Genomic DNA, 20,743 nt, shown 5'->3' with positions numbered 1-20,743 from the left:
GAGAGATCTCAAGACTAGCAAGCACTGTTCTAACTATGGAGCAGCTTTCCTAATGCAGACTTGGGCAGGGCTGAAGTCCACAAGGCACTTCAGATTTCCAGCAAGTTAGCCTAATTTCAGCAACTTGAAATGTTGAAATTTGCCTGTAAGCACTGAGACTTCCTGAAACCAAAACCTCTTGCACCAGGGATTTCTTAATATCAGGGCTTTAAGGTAAGTCTGGCTGTTTTATCTCAGCAGTCTTTTTTTTTTTTTTTTTTTAAAGGACATCTGTGGGCATTGTTGGTTTGTGCCTTACACCCATGAAAATCTATCCCCCACCCCTAGAAATAGGGCCAAAGAGGCAGTACTAAACCCTAACCCTTTTTCCTTCAGAGCAGAGGACTTATTTCTGTCCTCAAGCTCTCCAACTGATCTGATTTGGAACCTAAGATTCCACTGAGATTGTTTGGATTCTTAGTCCAGAAATACTTTTTGATTTGTCTTCTCACAGATTTATCACCTGTTTTCTGGTTTTATTTTAGAACATAGGGAAAAGACCAGAAGAATTTGGATGGATGGTGCTTGAAATTTTAGCCTCTACTGATAATTCACAAGAAGAAAAAAAAAATGTAAAAGGCAAACAATGTTAAGGATGTATCTGTTACATTCTTAAATGTTTTTGTTTTGTAATCCTCACAGAGACCCTCTCAAGTAGGATACTGGTGGAAACTCTGCTTTTACTTTTTTTCTTGAGGCACTTTGTTTATTAAGCGCATGTAAAAACAGTTTCTACCAAGAAAGCATTCTGATTTTTAGCCAGTTTAGGCACTATGGCTATGTAACACACTAAGCCTTGCACTTAAATGAGAGGTTGTCCTTCACAGCTGGCATTGTGGAAGAAATGCTTCCATTTCTCCAAGAGCTACTGAAATGCCTCTTTGAGGGTGGTTCTTGGTCAGTTCACAGTCTTATAGCTCAGCCTCATTGCTGAGGCAGGAGGCTAGGGATAACAAGATGTTGGAATATATCAAGATGTCAGCGGGGATCACAAAAACAGGTACCTGCTTAAATCACCATTACCATAAGAACTGCCCTGGCTCCATAGGACCACCCACATCACCATAGAAACAGCCATAGCAACAAGTTCTGTAGAGGGCTTATCACCATAACAAATCCTGCCTCAAGTTCTGTATTCCAATTAGGTGAAAATAAAATAGCCAACCAGAAAAATGGGGCAGGGTTTCTAGTCAGGTCTGTGGAAAGAGGATATAGGACAACTCACTCAGACACTGGGGACTTAGCTACTCTCTCTCAATCGGCCTGCTGCACTTTACAGAGTGTAATTTCACTTTCAATAAATCTATACTGTCTGCTACCTCCATGTGTCTCGTGAATTCTTTGTTTGTGATGCCTAACCCTGACATCATATTCAACCCTCCTCTGGTAACGATTGGCAAGCCAGCCAGGAGGTAAGATGTCATGCCCATTTATTCCTGTTGCTCACTTTATTTTCACCTAATTAGAATATAGGACTTGTCACAGGAGTCACTCTGGTGATGAATCCTTCACAGGACTTGTAGCAGGCAATCTCATGATAACATGGGTGATGCAAGCAAGTACATGGTTCTGTGGCCTGGCCAACATCAGGGTGTCCTAACACCACCTCCCTGACCCAGCTTTCTCTAGACTTTCTATCAGACTCTGAGAGTACCACTTTCAGATGGAGGAGCAATTGACCCTCTCCCTGGGGCATCCTCAGGGAAGATCAGAATGCACCTCCTGGGAACTCTTCAGCCTGTAAGGGTGGAGATACTGTGACTTTACTGGAACCTCTGGTATCAGCCTCTCTTGCTATGTGCCTACACTGGCTCCTCAGGATTCTTTGTGTGCATTTGTGCATGGATTTCCTTTTAATGTGTTTATGCCTCCTACAATTTTCTGTCTTATGCACTAGAACATGGGCCTAACCAGGAGAGCAATTACTGTCCCTTTTATTAATTAAATTTGACCAAAAAAAAAAGTGGGAGCATGATTTGGATTGCTGGAATATGGCCACCCAGTCCCTGGCTGATAAAGTAGGCTGAGTGCTCCTTAGCCTCTTGAGTAGGAAGGCTGAATTTCATTGGACTCAAAAATACAAGGGGGCTGGGGTTATGGATCATTGGTAGAACATTTGTCTCACATGTGTGGGGCATTGGGTTCTATCCTCAGCACCACATAAATAAATAAAATAAAGGTATGGTGCCCATCTACAACTAAAAAGAAGGCTTTAAAAAAATAGTTACAAGGATGCCCAAAGTCAGGCACTACATCCAGGAGTCTTACAAATTATTGTTGGTCACCTCCCTTGGGGAAAAATTCTACCTCACCCCAAGGTTAAGAAAGCACCCCAGAGGGCTGGGGTTGTAGCTCAGTGGTAGAGTGCTTGCCTAACACTTGTGAAGCACTGGGTTTAATCCTCAACACCACATAAAAATAAATAAAGGTATTGAGTCCATATGCAGCTAAAAGAAAAAAAAAAAAAAAAAAAACACCCTAGAGAAAACAAACTGGGACTTACCCTCCTGGGCCTCTGTGCTGGTTTCTCATCCTTCACCCCAGCCCTAGGCTTCATGTGACTCCTTGTTTTTTGCAATCAATTCTTTGCTACTACGGCAATCTACAAAGGCATCTATCATCTCAGTGAGCAACTTAGGAGCCAAAAGGGACTCAAAGGATTAGAGAAAGAATATGCTCTAGGGAACATTCAACAATTTACTACTGTGCACTCTTAAGGGCTAAATAAGTCTGGCCACCTAAGCCAGGATCCCCAGGGGATGCCGCAGGGATACCTAAATCAGAGATATCTCATTCCTCTGAGGGATGCTTTGGATGGAATCTAGTCCCAAGATCCTTAGGGTTTCCTCTTTCACAGATAACCATGGAAGGAAATACCTGTATAGCACATGAGTCCCCTTGTGGCAGTATTCTCAGCCTCTGGGACTCCTTCTACTTTGATAACCTGAAGAAATAAAAAGATGCCTCACCTTCTATTATAATACTATCTGGACCCAATATGAATTAGGAGACTCATAACAGTGGCCCATTAACAGTAGTCAAAACCATAATACTGGCTGGCTGCCTATGGACTGAGACTTATGAAACCATAAGCACCAAATAAAGTTTTCCTCCTCCCAAATTGTTCTTGTGAGATCTTTTGGTCACAGCAGGAAAAACAAAACAAAACAAACAAACACCCCACTGACTAAATCAGCTTTCAAAATACCTGAAGTAGTCACTTGTAAAGTGAAAAGGTTCATTTGGCTCAACAGTTTTGGAGGTTTCAGTCCATGATCACTTGGCCCTGTTGTTTGGCAGCATATGGTGGTAAAGCAAAATTGTTCTGCTCGTGTCTGGAAAGCAAAAGAAGGAAGGGGCTGGGGTCCCACTATTCCTTTAAAAAATATGCCCCAAGTGACCTGACCTATATATCTCTCATTAGGTCTCACCTCATAAAGATTTCATTGCTTGCCAAAAGTAACACACTGGGCACAAAGCCTTTGTCATGAAATAATCATTCTAACTATTTACTCATGGAAGGACTTCTGTGTTGTTTTCAGTTTGGGCTATAAATGTATAAATAAATTTATACTCATGTACAGGTATAAAAAGTATTTATTTCTCTGGACTAAATGACAAGGAGTGCAATTCCAGGGACCCTTAAGATACAAATGAAAGTCGAAGGTAAAATGACATAGACACTCTGGAAAAGTGGCTTTGTTTGTTTCACAGTGCTGAGGATCAAACCCAGGGCCTCACATAAGTAAGCACTTTACCACTGAGCTAAATTCCTAGCCTGGGTCCTAGTCCTAGCCGGTATTCGAGAGCCGGCAGCGAGCGGGCCTCCTTGGCTGTGTGAAGTTGGCGAATCTGAGAAGACCCACTTCTTGTTTAATGGATGATGGCATTTGAGCAGTTACCAAAAAAGGATTGGTACAGCATTCTGGGAGCAGACCCATCTGCAGATGTGTCAGACCTAAAACAAAAGTATCAAAAGCTCATACTGATGTATCATCCAGATAAACAAAGTACAGATGTGCCAGCAGGAACAGTGGAGGAATGTATACAGAAGTTCATCGAAGTTGATCAGGCATGGAAAATTCTAGGGAATGAAGAGACAAAAAAAGAGTATGACCTGCAGCGGCATTCTTTTTTTCTGAGTTGCCGATGTGGTGGAAAATACAGTGTTTCCAAAGATGAAGCAGAAGAAGTTAACCTGATTTCTTGTGATACATGTTCACTAATTATAGAACTACTTCATTATAGCTAAAATTGTTGACTACTATTGGAATACTTCAACTGTATATTCAGACATGATGATGAGAGGCCATTCGAGCATTAAGGAAATGGATTTTTTTTTCTTACCTATTATTTGCAAAGAAACGAGAAGATTATCAAGCAGAGATCACCTACATTTTAAAAGATTAATGTAGTTATTTATATGTACTTATAAACTATATTTACGTTGCCATAAAAAGGACTTGAGTTATATTTTATGGATTCCCATCTTAAAACCTTTGTTTTCTCCTTGATAAAACATAAGAATTATTTTTCTTAACATAAATATGTCTCTTATTGGGAAATATTATCATCATATTCCTTTATATTTATAAAGTGTCTAACTGATAATGTTCCCAACAGGTTACAGTTATAGGCCTATTTTATACCTACCTCAAATTCTAGTGTCATTATAATTAAATTAGAATCTCTGTGAACAATATGTTATCCCAGTTCTCCCATAATGAAGGCTGAATACGAAGAATAAAAAATGTGAAGTGACAACTAGAAAAATAGATTTGGAATTAAGACTTGGCTCCAGTCCTGGCCTTCTAGTTCTAAAATGTATGAACCTCACCGTCTTCAACTTTAAGTATAATTTAGAATATGGAAGCTTTAAAAAATAGTCTGAAATTGGTACATCCCTTTCCTTTTTATTTCAAGGTGTTAAGGTTTGGTGTTAATTGCCATATTTGTGAATAAGAACCATTTTATTGCTGGTATGATGGACTTTATAAAGTATTATTGCCTACAATAGCCTGTAAATGTCATATTCTTAAAGATGTATTTTTCTATACATTTAATATTCTTGTACAGTCTAAATCAGAACTCATTTAAAGAACTTGATAGAATCTCTTATGGGATCACCGAAACTTTTTTACTTAACTTCAAATGAGTGAGTCAAGCATATAACTTAGAAGCTTTTTACTTAGAATGAACTCCTGATGTTGCAGATTGAACTTATAAATAAGAATAGTTACTATTCTGACTTACTTACTATAGCTGAAGTATAAGGCACTTTCAAGAAGAGTAGGTTATTTTCACTTTACTTATATAAGACAAAAAATTTGCAAGTGAGGTATAGTCATTCAGGTCCCCCTGCAAATATTTTATATATAACATAAAATCTAGATGAAACACTGATCTTGGGTTATACTTATTTTTACAGAAATATTTTGAACAAGAGTTTGCAGAATGGATTGCTTTTCTTTACATTTAACAAATAACTAAAACTGAACAGCAGATAGTTTATTGGTTAAGTACATGGTTTCAACTGCAGTAATAAATTCACTTGAACAGGAAACAATAATCAAGTCAAAAGAATAAATGCTTGCTAATTATCAGAAAATCTGTGGCCATTTGGGCTGTCTCGTAGAAATCCAAAATCACTCAGAGGCCAGATCTGTAAAACCAAAATGTGATTGAAGAAAATTAATAAAAGTGATGTTATATATAAAAAAATTTTAAAAAAATAAATTTCTAGCCTGGAAAATAGTTCTTACAAAAACTAAAAATGCAACTACCATATGCCCCTAGAATTGTACTTTTGGTCATTTATCCCAGAGAAATAAATACTGTGTTATATCACTACATTAATGTTAATGATAAATTTATTTCTAATAACCTCAGTTGAAAACAACACTGATGTCTTTCCATGAATAAAAGGTTAGAATGATGTATCTATATCATGGAGTACTACTCAACAATAAAAAGAACAAATTATTGATATATGCTACAAACTGGATGAATCTCCAGGGAATTATAAGAATGAAAAAAAAAAGTAAATAAAACCAGTCTCAAAGGTTTCATACTATATAATTCTATTTGTAACACCACTGAAATGACAAAAGTATAAAATACAGAACAGGTTAGTGATTTCCAGGAGTCGTGATGGAAGAGGGGTAGGAGAGAAGTGGGTTTAGTTGTTAACAGGAGGTAAGGGAACTGTTTTGCATCTTGACTGTATCAATGCCAATATCATAGTTGTAATAATGTAGTATAGTTTTGAAAAATGTTTACCACTGGGTGAAACTGGGAAAATTATCCAGGTGATTTTTATTTCTTTCAACTGCATGTGAATCTACAATTATCTCAAAATAAAAATAACAATTGAAAAAAAAAATTTCATCTTTCTCATTTGGGGGTCTAGAAGCAAACAATTGATCAAATCTGCAAATTCTGCATTTCTGAATGCAAGCTATTTCCTTTTATGTCCGCTTGCTTGCAAAATGGCCAATACTTTCCTGAATTTATCTCTTTAGTAATGTCTTGGCAAACACAGCCACCACTCCTAACTACCAACCCCCCTACTTTTCTTCTTAACCTAGTGCCACATGATTTTCCCTCCTAAGTTACCACAACAGGTGGTTTTGCCAAGTGAAATGATAAACTTTAAAAATAATTACCTTTCTCCCATTGCCTCACCACCCCATGGTACATACTGTAGGTTTGTGTTGTAGCAGTTTCACACTTGCAGAGAAATTCCACATTAGGACAATCAATCCTAGCTGATGAAACACACAACTTTTAGAAACCTCAGTTTAACATAAAAAAGGTTTGTTTCTCCTTCTCCTTCTTTTCTTCTTTTTCATCCTCCTCCTCACCCCCATACTGGTGATGGGCCAAGGGGCTATCTACCACTGAGCTACATCCCCAATCCCTTTTATTTTTTGAGACAGAGTTTCTCTAAGTTGCCCACCCTGGCCTTGAATTTCCAATTCTTATTCTTCAGCCTCCTGAGTCACTGGGATTACAGGCATGTGTCACCAGACCTGGCTTCTTCTTTTGAAATGGGGTTTTGCTATATTTCCCAGGATGACCTACAACTCTGGGCTCAACTGATCTTCCTGTCTCAGTCTCCAAGGTTGCTGGAATTGGAGATGTGCACTTCCTCTTCCAACTACTTTCTTTCTTTCTCTTTGTTTTTGAACCCAGGGGCACTTAACCACTGAGCCACATTCCCAGCACCTCTCCCCCCCCCCTTTTAATTCATTCTAATTAGTTATACATGACAGCAGAATGCATTTTGGTTTATTGTACACAAATGGAGCACAGATTTTCATTTCTCTGGTAGTACATGATATAGAGTTGCACCATATGTGCAGTCATATATGTACCTAGGGTAATGATGTCCGTCTCATTCCATCATCTTTCCTACCTCCATGTCTCCCCCTTTACCCTCCCCTTTGTCCAGTCAAATTTCCTCCCTTCTTCCCATGTCCCTCCCCACATTATGGATAAGTATCCACTTATCAGGAAGAACATTCATTTGGCCTTTGGTTTTTTGAGATTGGCTTACTTTGCTTAGCATGATATTCTCCAACTCCATCCATTTACCTGAAAATGCCATAATTTTATTCTCTTTTAAAGCTGAGTAACATTCCATTGAGTATATATATATATATATATATATATATATATATATATATAAAATCACAGTTTATTTATCCATTCACCTATTGAAGAGCATCTAGGTTGGTTCCACAGTTTAGCTATTGTGAATTGAACTGCTATAAACGTTGGTGTAGCTGCGTCAGTATAGTATGCTGATTTTTTTTTTTTTTTTGTACCAGGGATTGAACTCAGGGGGGGCACTTGACCACTGAGCCACATCCCCAGTTCCATTTTGTATTTTATTTAGAGATGGTCTCACTGAGTTGCTTAAGACCTCTCTAAATTGCTAAAAGGCTGGGTTTGAATTCCCAATCCTCCTGACCCAGCCTCCTGAGTTGCTGGGATTACAGACATGTGCCACCATGCCTGGCTTTTTTTGTTTTTATCCAGGGTCTCACTAAATTACTTAGGGCCTCGCCAAGTTGCTGAGGCTGACCTCGAACTTGAGAATCTTCTGCCTTGGCCTCCTGAGCTGCTAGGATTATAGACATGAGCCACTTTGCCTAGTTCTTCTAGCAACTTTCGCTTCTTATTTACACAAAAGCCTGTATAGTTGCACAAATCAGTTCCATCTTGAAGCCTCACCATCTGGATTCCTTTCCACAGCCCCAAAATTAGTGCAATAGGGAATAGAGAAGGTCACAACTCTTACTTACTACTTCAGCCTGAAAGTTACACATCTTGCTTTTCTTCTGGAACTGCTGGTAAGAACTAGCTGTATGATCTCACAACCTAACCTGGATTGAGGCTAGGATGTTTAGTGAGCACCAATAATCTCTATTACACCTGGGTATCCTGGTTCCCTCTGTAGATACAAATACTAATATGCTTATTTTTACTCCTTTCTTTTAAAAAATATTTATTTATTTATTTTAATTGTAATTGGACACAATACCTTTATTTATTTATTTTTATGTGGTGCTGAGGATCGAACCAAGGACCTCGCACATACTAGGCAAGAACTCTACCTCTGAGCCACAACCCCAGCCCCTCCTTTCTTTTTTTTTTTTTAATATATATATTTTTTAGTTGTAGGTGAACACAATACCTTTATTTTGTTTTTATGTGGTGCTGAGGATCAAACCCAGTACATCATGTGTGCCAGGCAAGTGCTCTACCCCAGAGTCACAACCCCAGCCCCTTTATTACTCCTTTCTTATATAAAAGGTAGGATATTATATGCACTGTTCTGCACCTTGCTTTTTTCACTAACCTATATCTAAAAGAACTTCCTCCTTGGGGCTGGGGATGTGGCTCAAGTGGTGGTGCATCGCCTGGCATGCGTGCGGCCCAGGTTCGATCCTCAGCACCACATACAAACAAAGATGTTGTGTCTGCCGAAAAACTAAAAATAAATAATATTTAAAAAAAAAAAAAGAACTTCCTCCTCCTCCCTCTTTCTTTTTCTTGTTTCTAGCTCTCTCTTTTCACAGTTACACAATATCACATAGTGGGGATATTCTGTTGTTTAGCCAATTCCTTCTCTCTCTCTCTCTTTTTTTTTTTTGGTACCAGGGATTGAACCCAAGGGCGGTCAACCACCACTGAGCCTCATCCCCAGCCCTTTATATATTTTTTTTTATATTTATTTCTTTTTAGTTGTAGTTGGACAAAATATCTTTATTTTGTTTACTTATTTTTATGTGGTGCTGAGAATCAAACCCAGGGCCTTGCACATGCTAGGGCAAGTACTCTACCACTGAACCACAACCCCAGCCCCTATATATATATTTTTAATTTTTTAGTTGTAGTTGGACACAACACCTTTATTCATTTATTTATTTATTTTGATGTGGTGCTGAGGATCGAACCTAGAGTCTCGGATATGCTAGGCAAGCGCTCTACCGCTGAGCCACAACCTCAGCCCCCTTTTTATATTTTTATTTAGAGACAGGGTCTTGCTAAACTGCTTAGGGCCTTGCTAAATTGCTAAGGCTTGCTTTGAACTTGTGATCCTCCTGCCTTAGCCTTCCCAGCCACTGGGATTACAGGCATGAACCACAACCCCTGGCTCCCCAATTCCTTCTTTATAAAATTTATGACTTCCAATTCTTTCTAATACAAAGAATGTTTAGATAGGGCAAAGGGGAGGGAGGGGAAGGGAGGGGGCATGGGATAGGAAAGACAGTGGAATGAGATGGACATCATTACCCCAAGTACATATATGAAGACACGAATGGTGTGACTCTACTTTGTATACAACCAGAGACATGAAAAAATGTGCTCTTGGAGCTGGGGTTGTGGTTCAGTGGTAGAGCGCTTGCCTAGTACGGGAGAGGTGCTAGGTTTGATCCTCAGCACCACATAAAAATAAATGAATAAAATAAGGGTATGTGTCCAACTAAAAAATAAATATTAAAAAAAAGAAAAATTGTGCTCTATATTTGTACCATGAATTGAAATGCATTCTTCTGTCATATATAACAAATTAGAATAAAAAAATTTAAAAACATAACAAAACAAATAATGTTGCAATAGATAATCTTTTTGAATAAATTCTTAGAAATGTGTATACCAGGTGAAAGGATAAATTATTAGTAATTTTACATTTTAAAATTACCAAATTATATATAATATATATAATCTCCATATAGATTATATTATCTTTTTTTCCCACCAAAGATGTGTGTGCCTCTTTCCTCATCATCTTATTTGTATTTGCCAACTTGACAGAAGATCAAAATATTTCAGTATAGTTTAACTTTATCTTAGAATAAGAAAAATTAAATGTTTTAAACTTTCCCCCCCCCCCCCCCAGTACTGGGGATTTAACCTTGTGGTGCTCTACAATAGAGTTATATCTCCAGCCCTTTCTATTTTTCATTTTGAGACAGGGTTTCCCTAAACTGGCCTTGAACTTGAGATCCTCCTGCCTTAGCCTCCCAAGTAGCTGGAATTACAGGCCCAAACAACCAGGCCTAGCCTCTCAATATTTTTAAAGGGTTGTTTTTATTTTTTTCTGCAAGCTTCCTATTAATGTCCTTTGCCTGTTAGAGAATTGTTATCAGTCCAATTTTAGCATCTGTGCTATTAAACAAATTTTGAAAAATTTTAAGTAGGCTTCTCCACAGACATGCTAATCAGAAGTGCCCACCACCCCCCCCCCCAAAAAAAAATATATATATATATATCCTTTCTTTTCTTGTAAGGGTAAAAGAAATTGAAGTTAAAGCGTAAAAGTTAAAGGGTAAAAGACCGGGTGTTGTAAAAGTTTCTAAGCTGCAAGGTCTGAGTTAAATTTCTGTAGCTGTTAAGACAATGCTTAGGACCGCCCAGTAAACATTTCCCCTGATTGTCTGGTTGTTTAATAACTGAAGGGGTCTGTGTGGTTGCACGCAGGCCTTGCAGGGCCTGAACCAATCAGTTTGAATGTAACCCCCTCCTTAGGAATGACCTATCACTCCTGCCTGACCTGTTCCCGCCAATGAATGAACTAATCATGTTTAGGAGTTGTTGTTCAATTTTCCCGCGCCTCATGATGATTTGTTCTGATGTATACAAAGCCCTCCACCCTCCCCAAAAAGTGTACTTAAGCAGTGCTCAGCCCCTGCTCAGGGCTCTGGGCTGCTTTCCCTTCTTGAGTGGGCACGGAGCCCCAGCATGCTGGTTCAATAAATCCCCCTTTTGCCAATTGCATGAGTGGTCACTTGGTGGTCTCTTTCTCCGACGTTTCGCGGGACCCTTACATTCCCTCTTTTAATCAGTACTTGGTATTGAACCCAGGGGCACTTTATCCCTGAACTACATTTTCCAGCCCTTTTATTTTATTGGTAGTGGGGATTAAACTCAGAGGCGCTTTACCATTAAGCTATATCCCCAACCATTTTTATTAATATTTTTTGTTTTAATTTTCCTTTCTTATTTAATATTTAATAATTTATTAATTTTTTTTGTACCAGGGATTAAACCCATGTGCATTAAACCACTGAGCCACATCTGCAACCCTTTTAATTTTTTATTTTGAGACAGGACCAAGTTAAATTGCTAAGGCTGACTTTGAACTTGTGATCCTCCTGCCTCAGCCTCCCAAACCACTCTACTGGGATTACAGGCGTGTGCCACCAGGCCTGACTTTGTTTTTATACAAGGTCTCAGTAAGTAATTTAGGGATTCACCAAATTGCTGACCTTGAATTTGCAATCTTACAGCCTCAGCCTCTGGAGTTGCTGAGATTACAGGCATAAAAGGTCAAACCCTTTTATTTTCTTCTCTGAGACAGGATCTAGCTAAATTGCCTAGGCTGGTCTCCAATTGGGATCCTCCAGCCTTTGGCCTCCTGAATAGCTGGGATTATAGGTGTGAGCCACCTTACCTGTTGCTAAATATTTAGAATGATCAATTTGTTTTGACAATGTAGGTTAATGATAGATTACTAAATGGGTGGCTTTTAGAAATATAAATTACTACAGCCTGTAATCCCAAAAAGGTTCTGGGCATGTAGTTTGGTGTTGGAGGGCCCTTGAATTTAATCCCTAATACTACATAAAAGACGAAAAAAAATTTAACAGCAGTTTGAGGTTATATTACTACAAAGTTAAGGAGCTACAACATGTTGTGTATTAAAATAGTGATGTAAGCATTAACTAATATAGAATTTAATGTTAATTTTGGAGTAATGATATAACTGTTTTAAGTTTAAAAAATAATAATTAGACCCTGGATTTAAGAGTTTTATAACATGAAGCAGAGGCAGCAGTTCATTATCAGGAATAATGAATTAGAGAAACTAGGAACAGATTAAAATCAAACACTGCAAATCAGCGAAGGAGTATGGTGTGGCCTTTATTAAAAGAAAATTGACCATTCTGAGCTTGCCTATAAACCCAAGTTTTGTCAAGTTTGTTCATTTTAGGAAACCAAAACAGCCTGTATTACTTATAAGCTTTCTAATTAAATTTTAAACTATATCGAAATTAAAAACTGGCTACCTTTGCCCAGCGCAGTGGTGCACACCTGTAATCCTAGCAGCTCAGGAGTTGAGGCAGGATTATGAGTTCAAAATCAGCCTCAGTAATTTAGGGAGGCCCTAAGCAATTTAGCAGACCCTGTCTCTAAATAAAATACAAAAAAGAGCCGGGGAGGTGGCTCAGAGGTTAAAAGCTCCTAGGTTCAATCCCTGGTACCAAAAAAAAAAAAACCCTGGCGATCTGGGAAGGGAATAATGCTTGATAACTCAGGCGGCTGAACCAAATAAACCCATCACAAATCCTAAACTGCAAAACAACAATAGAAATGGAGAATAAGGTTCAGGCCCAGCGCGGGAAGAGGAGCCGGGCGGGGTCAGGCGCAGAGGGGTGGAGCTATCCACAGAGCCGAGGAGGACCTTGCCCCAGAGCCTTTCGCTCCTCCCCGTGACGCCACAGGCAGGCCCCGCCCCCAGATGCCCAGGACTCCCCGGTACCACTGCTGTTTGCTTGCGCCCCGGAAGCTGCCCCTTCTCGGGGGTCATGATGGGCAGCAAAATGGCGTCTGCCAGCAGGGTCGTTCAGGTAAAGAGACTCGGTAGTTTTTTATCACGTTGGGTAGAGAGATGGTGCAGATGTGGCAATGGCGCGAGGGAGGAAAGGCGGTGGCACAGGATGCGTGCTGACCGCGGCCCTGAATAGGGGCATGGCTGCGCCAGGGGTGTATGAGAATGGGAGCTTAAGCCCATTGCGTCGGGCAGTTAAGCCAGGGTCCGGAGCTGAGGGTTCGAGCCCGGCAGTGGGAAAGCGACATCTCCGCAGATAGGTACGTACTGGTCTGGGGTCCCTGGACTCCTCCGCCAGGTCCTCCCTAGCCTTAGTTTGCGGGCTACGCTGCCCTCTAGTAGCCTGGCCAATCGCTGTCTAGTATTGTCTGTACTGTCCCCAGTGGGCCAATCCGGAGTAAGGCGATAGCGGAGCGTTAAAGGAAGCGACCGCCGGATCTGACCCAGTGTCCCTTCAAGGTCTTGGGAATGTCGGGATAACTGGTTCCTACAGCCTTGACCTCGCCAGAGGCCGGTTCAGCCCACCTTCTTCAGGCATCTGTCTACAGGCTGAATGGGGAAATAGAAAAATATTTTCCTTAACTTTATTACTAGAATATGTTTTAGTGTTATTTCCCAAACCTTTTTTCCCTGTTTAGATAGGCAGCTGAAGTAACATTGTTAATCCACCTATGACCTACTAACTCTTGACACCTTTTCCTTTGCTTCTCCATCTTAAATAGGAGAGGTAAATTTGGTATATAAATAGGCACGACCTTTTGTAAATTGGGTTATGTGGTCTTTTTTCCAACCCTAGAAGCATGTTATAGTGATTAGCTTTTGTCTTTGATATGAGAGGTGCATTTCCCTTTACATTAATTAGTACGTCTCTTAAAAGACCTTTTCCTGAAGTTCCAGAAGTTGTCTGAAAGATAATTCTAGATTCCAGTCTTTGGTTCCATTGCAATAAATGATGCTCACTTATTTATTCAGTGGGTGGTTACTGAGCATTAACTAATTAAGGATTCTCTAAAGACAGAAACCTGACAAAGGACTACATAACCATAATATCAATAATAAATATGTAACCCAATTTAAAATGGGTCAGGGAGTTGATGCTGCATAATAAAACAGTAAATAAGCAATAAACATGAAAGGTGCTCAGTAATCCATACTTGCCAGCAAAATACAAATTAAAACTAGGAGGTACTGTACATCCACCAAAGTGGCTTAAATTTATTTTTTCATTGCTTGGGATTGAACTCAGGACCTCATGTATGCTAAGCACTTGCTCTTGTCTCTCAACTACACCCATAGCCCTTGCAACTAAAATTTAAAAGACTGACAATACCAAATGGTGATGTGAACAGGAAGTACTGAAACCCTCATACATTGCTGGTGGATGTGTGAAATGGTACAGCCACTATGGAGAACTGCCAGTCTTTAAAAAACATTTCTCTATGACTCAGCAAGTATACTTATAGGTTTATTACCCAAAATAAGTGAATGCATATACCTACAAAAAGACTTGTATGGGCTGCAGCTGTATCTCAGTGATAGAGCACTTGCTTAGCATGTTTCAGGCCCTGGTTTCAATCCCCAGTACTGTAAACAGAAAACAAGAAAACACAAAATGCTGATAGAAAGTTAATAGCAGGGCTGGGGTTATAGCTCAGTGGAAGAGCACTTGCCTAGCATGCGTGAGGCACTGGGTTCGATTCTCATCACCACATATAAATAAGTAAATAAAATAAAGGCCCATCAACAACTAATACAATTTTTTAATTTTTTAAAAATTTTTTAGTTTTCGGCAGACACAACATCTCTGTTTGTATGTGGTGCTGAGGATCGAACCTGGGCCGCACGCATGCCAGGGGAGCGTGCCACCGCTTGAGCCACATCCCCAGCCCAATAAAAATATTTTTAAGAAGTTAATGGCAGGTTTATTTATATTAGGTCCCAAATCAGAAACAAGGATCACATGATATGACAGAAAATTATAACTTCAGTTAGGAATTTCAGTCCATGATCAATTGGGATAGTGGTAACATCTTGTATATGTGTAATATAATATCAAAACCAGGAAACTGATATCAGTACAGTTCACATAGCTTATTTAATCATATTTATATGGATTCATTTGGGCTCTTGAGTAGAGTTCTATGCAATTTTGGTTTTGTTTTTTTACATTAAGATATTAGGGTTTTTTTTGTTTGTTTGTTTGTTTTGTTTTTAAGACTGTTTAAAGAGAGAGAGAATTTTTTAGTTTTCGGCGAACACAACATCTTTGTTTGTATGTGGTGCTGAGGATCGAACCGGGCCGCACACATGCCAGGCGAGCGCACTACCGCTTGAGCCACATCCCCAGCCCCTGCATTAAGATATTAGATCCATTTTATTTATTTTTCTCATTCAAATAAAACATTTATTTTGAAGGACTAGTTGTACTTATTGGGGGAAAATCATCTGTAATGGCTAGAGATAGCCAGAGACTTGAGCTTCATTCCATAGGAGATAGCAACACTAGAGAAAATAGTCATATGAGAGGTTTTTTAAATCAGTTTGTGGAATAGGGAAAGCTGTTTAGAGAGGAGTGATGTTTGAGCTGTCTTAAGGGATTATAGTGGTCGTAATGATAGACATGGAAGTGGAATGGGGAAGAGAATTCCTGGGAAAGGATGTAAGCTTCAGATGAAATGGGCATGGAAATAGCATGATAAATTAGGGAAATGAGAAGTACTTGAGAATATATGGAAGGACAAGTACATTAGATAGTGGCTGGGAATAAAACTGAGGTAAGGAGAGGCTAGTTTCTGATAGGCCTTGTGAGTGCTAAGAGTTTGAACTTTTGGGCTGGGATTGTGGCTCAGTGGTGGAATGCTCGCTTGCCTAGCATGTATGAGGCACTGGGTTCAATCCTCAGCACCACATAAAAATGAAATAAAGATATTGTGTGCACCTACAACTACAAAATTAATATTTACAGAAAATAAATAAATAGAGGTATTGTGTCCATGTACAACTAAAAATATTTTTTAAAAAAGTATGAGCTTTATCGTGAAAATTGTGAAACATTTTTCAAACTTAAACTAGAGGAGTGACAGTAAATAGAATATTTTAAGAATCTTAGCTATTCAAGGAGAAAAATTGTTAGAGAAGCATTTTAACAATGCAGATAAACATGCTTTTAGTCTAAGGAAGAAAACACATTCCAGCATTTTCTGAGCAGTAGAATTATGGTGGTGACTTTTCAGGCTGGCCCTAACACTTTATTTACTTCTGTACCCATATAAAAATTATAATATATACAAATATATTGCAGATAAACATACTTCAGTCTCAGTTACATAACAATTTGCATATTACATTAGTTGAAAAAAATAGTACTCTGTTCATTAGATTTTTTAGCACTGTATATTCAGGAGGTTTCCTATGGATAGGCTCATTTGAGGTCCTCTATAACACTATCTGTAATTTTAGGTATGAAAATACCAGTTAGAAAAACATTATTCTAAAAATAAGTATTTTGATAGGTAAAGAAAAAAGACAAAGCTATCAAATATTTTAATCTGTTGTATATGGATTTGGAGGTTATAGACAGTATTTTCTCCTTTGTGCTTTTCTTCATTTTTCCCAAAATTAAAAAAAAAAATTTTGGGAGGGGTATTGGGGTGGGGATTCATCCTCAGCCCTATTTTGTATTTTAGAGACAGGGTCTCACTGAGTTGCTTAGTGCCTTGCTTTTGCTGAGGCTGGCTTTGAACTCGCGAACCTCCTGTCTCAGCCAAAATTTTTATACAGATTATATGTTACTTTGGTAGTCAGAACAGGTGTTTTTAAAATGACCTAGTTTTCAATACAGTTGCTTTCTATACTATTTTAAACTGTTACATATTAACATAGTAGAGAAACCACACTCCATACAGATTAGGAAACTTCCAATTCTTTTCTTACCAATCTATAAGTCACAGAACACAAAATCCATGCCATCCTCTTCATTGGGTGGTTTTGAGGTCAGTTGTTAGTACATTAAAAAATCTTGTACTGGACACAGTGGCACACGCCTGTAATCCCAGCAATTTTGGGAGGCTGAGGAAGGAGGATTTCAAGTTCCAAACCAGCCTCAGCAATTTAGCAAGATCCTAAACGACTTAGTGAGATCCTGTCTCAAAGTACAAAATAAAAAGGAATTGGATGGAGGGTTGGGGCTGTAGTTCAGTGGTAGAGCACTTGCCTAACGTGTGAGGCACTGGATTAGATCCTTAGCATCACATGAAAATAAAAAAATAAAGACGTTCTGTCCATCTACAACTACAAAAAAAAAAAAAAGAATAGGGATGTAGTATAGTGATAAAGTACACATGGGTTCAGTCCCCAGTACCAAAAAAGGAAAAAAACCCCACAAAAACCTGTGATGGTTAGGTATCCTAGTGACACGCCTGTAATTCCAGCTACTCTAGAAGCTGAGGCAGGAGGATCACAAATTTGACACCAGCTTGGGCAATTTAGCTGGACCCTGTCTCAAAATAAAGTTGAGCTGGGCATGGTGGTTCACGCCTGTAATCCCAGCAGCTCAGGAGGCTGAGGCAGGAAGAGCACAAGTTCAATGCCAGCCTCTGCAACTTAGTGAGGCCTGAAGCAACTCAATGAGTACTTGTCTCTAAATAAAATACAAAAAAGGGCTGGGGATGTGGCTCAGTGGTTAAGCCTGGGTTCAATCCTTAATGCAAAAAAAAACAAGTAAAAAAGGCTGGAATGTAGCTCAGCGGTACAGTGGTAGAGGGCTTGCCTTGCTATGCAGACGCCCTGAGTTTAATCCCTAGTACAGAAAAAAGAATGTATAAACTACAAAGTTATGAATAACTGATACATTAATAATTCATAGATCAGTTTCCTTGGTTGGGGAAAAATACAATTTAAAGATGGTGTCAAGTAGTAATTTATTTTAACAAACGTATCTATTAGGATTAGTATAGATCATTGCTTTTACAGTTAATGAGGTTATTTTTTGTCATGCATTTTATTTTTCCTTTAGGTAGTCAAGCCACATACTCCATTAATAAGATTTCCTGACAGAAGAGACAATCCTAAACTCAGTGGTAAGTGATATTCTATTTAGATTAAAAAAAAAGTATGCATATTTAGAAATGATATTCTGTTATAAGCAATATTTCTTCTTTTTTTTTTTTTTTTGGCACCAGTGTGCTTAACCACTGAGCAACATCGCCAGCCAATTTTTTTATATCTTATTTATTTTTTTGGTATTAGGGATTAAACTCGGGTACTTAACCACTGAGCAACATCCCCAGCCCTGTTTTGTATTTTATTTAGAGATAGGGTCTCACTGAGTTGCTTAGGGCCTTATTGTTGAGGCTGGCTTTGAATTTGTAATCCTCCTGCCCCAGCCTCCCTAGTTGCTGGAATAATAGGCATGTGCCACCTTGCCCGACTTACTTTTATTTTTTATTTTCAGACAGGGTCCCATTAAGTTATTAAGGGTCTCAGTAAATTGCTGAGGCTGGCCTCAAACTTGTGATCCAACTGTCTGTATCCTTCCAAGTCCTTGGGAAGGTGTGTTCCACTGCACCTTCTTCCATCTTTTGGGAAGATTCGCCTCTGCTTTTATTTATAGAGATTATGAGGAATAGTAACCATTCTTACATTTATCTCCCAGCTAACCAGCTTTTCTTTCATTTACTCCTTTACCTATTCATTCAGTCAGTAACTGTTTCTTGGATTGCCTGAACCCTTAGCAGTTACTGACTATAATATAACGACCTTATAAATTAGAGAAGATTCTGAAATTCTTCCCTTTTTTTTGGGTGGTGCAGGGGATTGAACCTAGGGCCTTAATGCATGTGAGGCAAGCACTCTACCAATTGAGCTAGAGTGCCTTCTGTTTTTTATTTTACTAAATCCTGTGTGTCTCTCTTGATACTTGATCTTTAATTCCAGAAGAATTTCAACAGTTATCATAGGGATTTAAAATTTTATTTTAACTATTGAAAAATTAAGATGTTGAAAAAAGTATTCTCATTTACTAACTTTGTTATTCCCCATTATAAGACATTACCTGTAAACTTCACCGTGTGTGGCCTTTAAGAGGTTACAAGACAAAAACTTAAATAATGTAAGTCACCCACAATGGTTGAACACCTCTAACAAGAAATTTTATTGTTTTACAAATTTTATGTTCATTTTAGTAATTCACTTGCTTAAAACTACCTGCTTTCTAGGTAAAATGATGCATGCCACCACCTTGGAGGCTCTAGCCAGAGAATGAGCTCAGTAGTTTGAGGACAGCCTGTTTAGTAATGTAGTGAGACCCCTACACAAAAATTAAAAATAAATAAATAAATAAAATAAAAAAGGGCTGGGACTGTAGCCAATCTCCAAGTTGTACGTAGCATGTACAACTCCCTGGGTTCCATCTCCAGCACTGAAAACAAAAACTACCTCTTTATATCTTTTGAAAAGAATGTTGATTTTAAGAATGAATTGATCATTCAATAGAAGATAACTCAAAATAATATATTGCAACACCTGGATAATTTCTCTAATTAGGTTCTGTGTCTTTCAGTAACAGAAACTTTGAGATCAGCGGGGCTGCCATCTCACTCACCTGTAATTTCACAACATTCTAAGGGGACTAAATCACCAGATTTGCTGATGCATCACGGTCCACCAGACACTGCAGAAATAATAAAAACATTACCTCAGAAATACAGAAGGAAACCTGTATCTCAAGAAGAAATGGAATTTATCCAAGTACGTTGTTGCTCTATCATAAGGCTGTGCAAAACACCATTAACATATCAGCTTTGGAATTTCATTTTGATTTCTGTGCTCTTCCCATTGTCTTGCCAAGGATGTCATAGCTAAGACAGATGGGGATGTAGGCCAGACTGTAAAAACAAACCATCATTGGAGCCCTCAAGAAATCTGCAGGTTATGTTACTGATAAAAACCACATGAATAAAAGCTTCTTGGTGTCCTCAAAAATTCTTCAGAGAAGAGCCTCTTAGACAAGAAATGTGGGGACAATTGAAGTAGGTCAACCTTGAGGCCCTTCTAGATCTGAAATCATAACAATGAATATAAGGGTGTAGAGTTATGAAAAACCTGAAATTTGCTTAAAATTTGTATAAGTTAGTTTGAATAGTAGCCATGAAAACATTTCCTGTGTCAATTTAACATCTAACCTAACCTTATTGCTTTATGTTTTCCTTTTCAGCGTGGAGGTCCAGAATAATCATTGTGGCTGCTGTTTGTCATCAGACAAAAGAATTATCTTTACAGTAAAGGACTTCCAAGACAAATGAAAAACTATATTAATCTTAATAAATATTCTGCAAAAAAATGAAGTACAGAAAATTTAAATGAATACTTTTAATTCCTAATTTATATATCTTGGTAGGCTTCTCTACAAGCTTACCTAATTGTTTATATACATTATACTTATTAAAGTATACATTTTGAAATGTTAGCCTATTAATTTACTCTTGATTATCAAGTATTACCAGTAATGAACTATTAAAAACACACAGTGTCTAGTAAACTACTACAGGTTTTCCATGATTTTACTTTTATTTCTGTTTCTAT

The 20,743-nt window shown here is 38.4% G+C and overlaps 2 protein-coding genes across 3 annotated transcripts; both read left to right on the top strand.

Annotated features, from left to right (window-relative positions):
• Nucleotides 1-3,847: 3,847 nt before the first annotated feature.
• LOC114105208 (dnaJ homolog subfamily C member 24-like) lies at nucleotides 3,848-4,291 on the top strand. Its single transcript, XM_034637066.2, has one exon. It carries the CDS (start codon nucleotides 3,920-3,922, stop codon nucleotides 4,289-4,291), a length of 372 nt encoding a protein of 123 aa, XP_034492957.2. The 5' UTR covers nucleotides 3,848-3,919.
• Nucleotides 4,292-13,041: 8,750 nt separating this feature from the next.
• On the top strand, nucleotides 13,042-20,702 carry Kgd4 (alpha-ketoglutarate dehydrogenase subunit 4). Of its 2 annotated transcripts, XM_027951607.3 has the most exons (4): nucleotides 13,049-13,181; nucleotides 18,177-18,240; nucleotides 19,722-19,909; nucleotides 20,376-20,702. In XM_027951607.3, the coding sequence occupies exons 1-4, from the start codon at nucleotides 13,140-13,142 to the stop codon at nucleotides 20,391-20,393; spliced, it is 312 nt and encodes a 103-aa protein (XP_027807408.1). In that variant the 5' UTR covers nucleotides 13,049-13,139; the 3' UTR covers nucleotides 20,394-20,702. The 2 variants fall into 2 exon arrangements, with proteins under 2 accessions (XP_027807406.1, XP_027807408.1); XM_027951605.2 differs by lacking the exon at nucleotides 18,177-18,240 and having other exon boundaries at nucleotides 13,042-13,181.
• Nucleotides 20,703-20,743: the final 41 nt, after the last annotated feature.

This window comes from Marmota flaviventris, chromosome 5, assembly GCF_047511675.1.
Source record: "Marmota flaviventris isolate mMarFla1 chromosome 5, mMarFla1.hap1, whole genome shotgun sequence".
NCBI lineage: Eukaryota > Metazoa > Chordata > Mammalia > Rodentia > Sciuridae > Marmota > Marmota flaviventris.
This window is presented reverse-complemented; position numbering and strand designations above follow the sequence as displayed.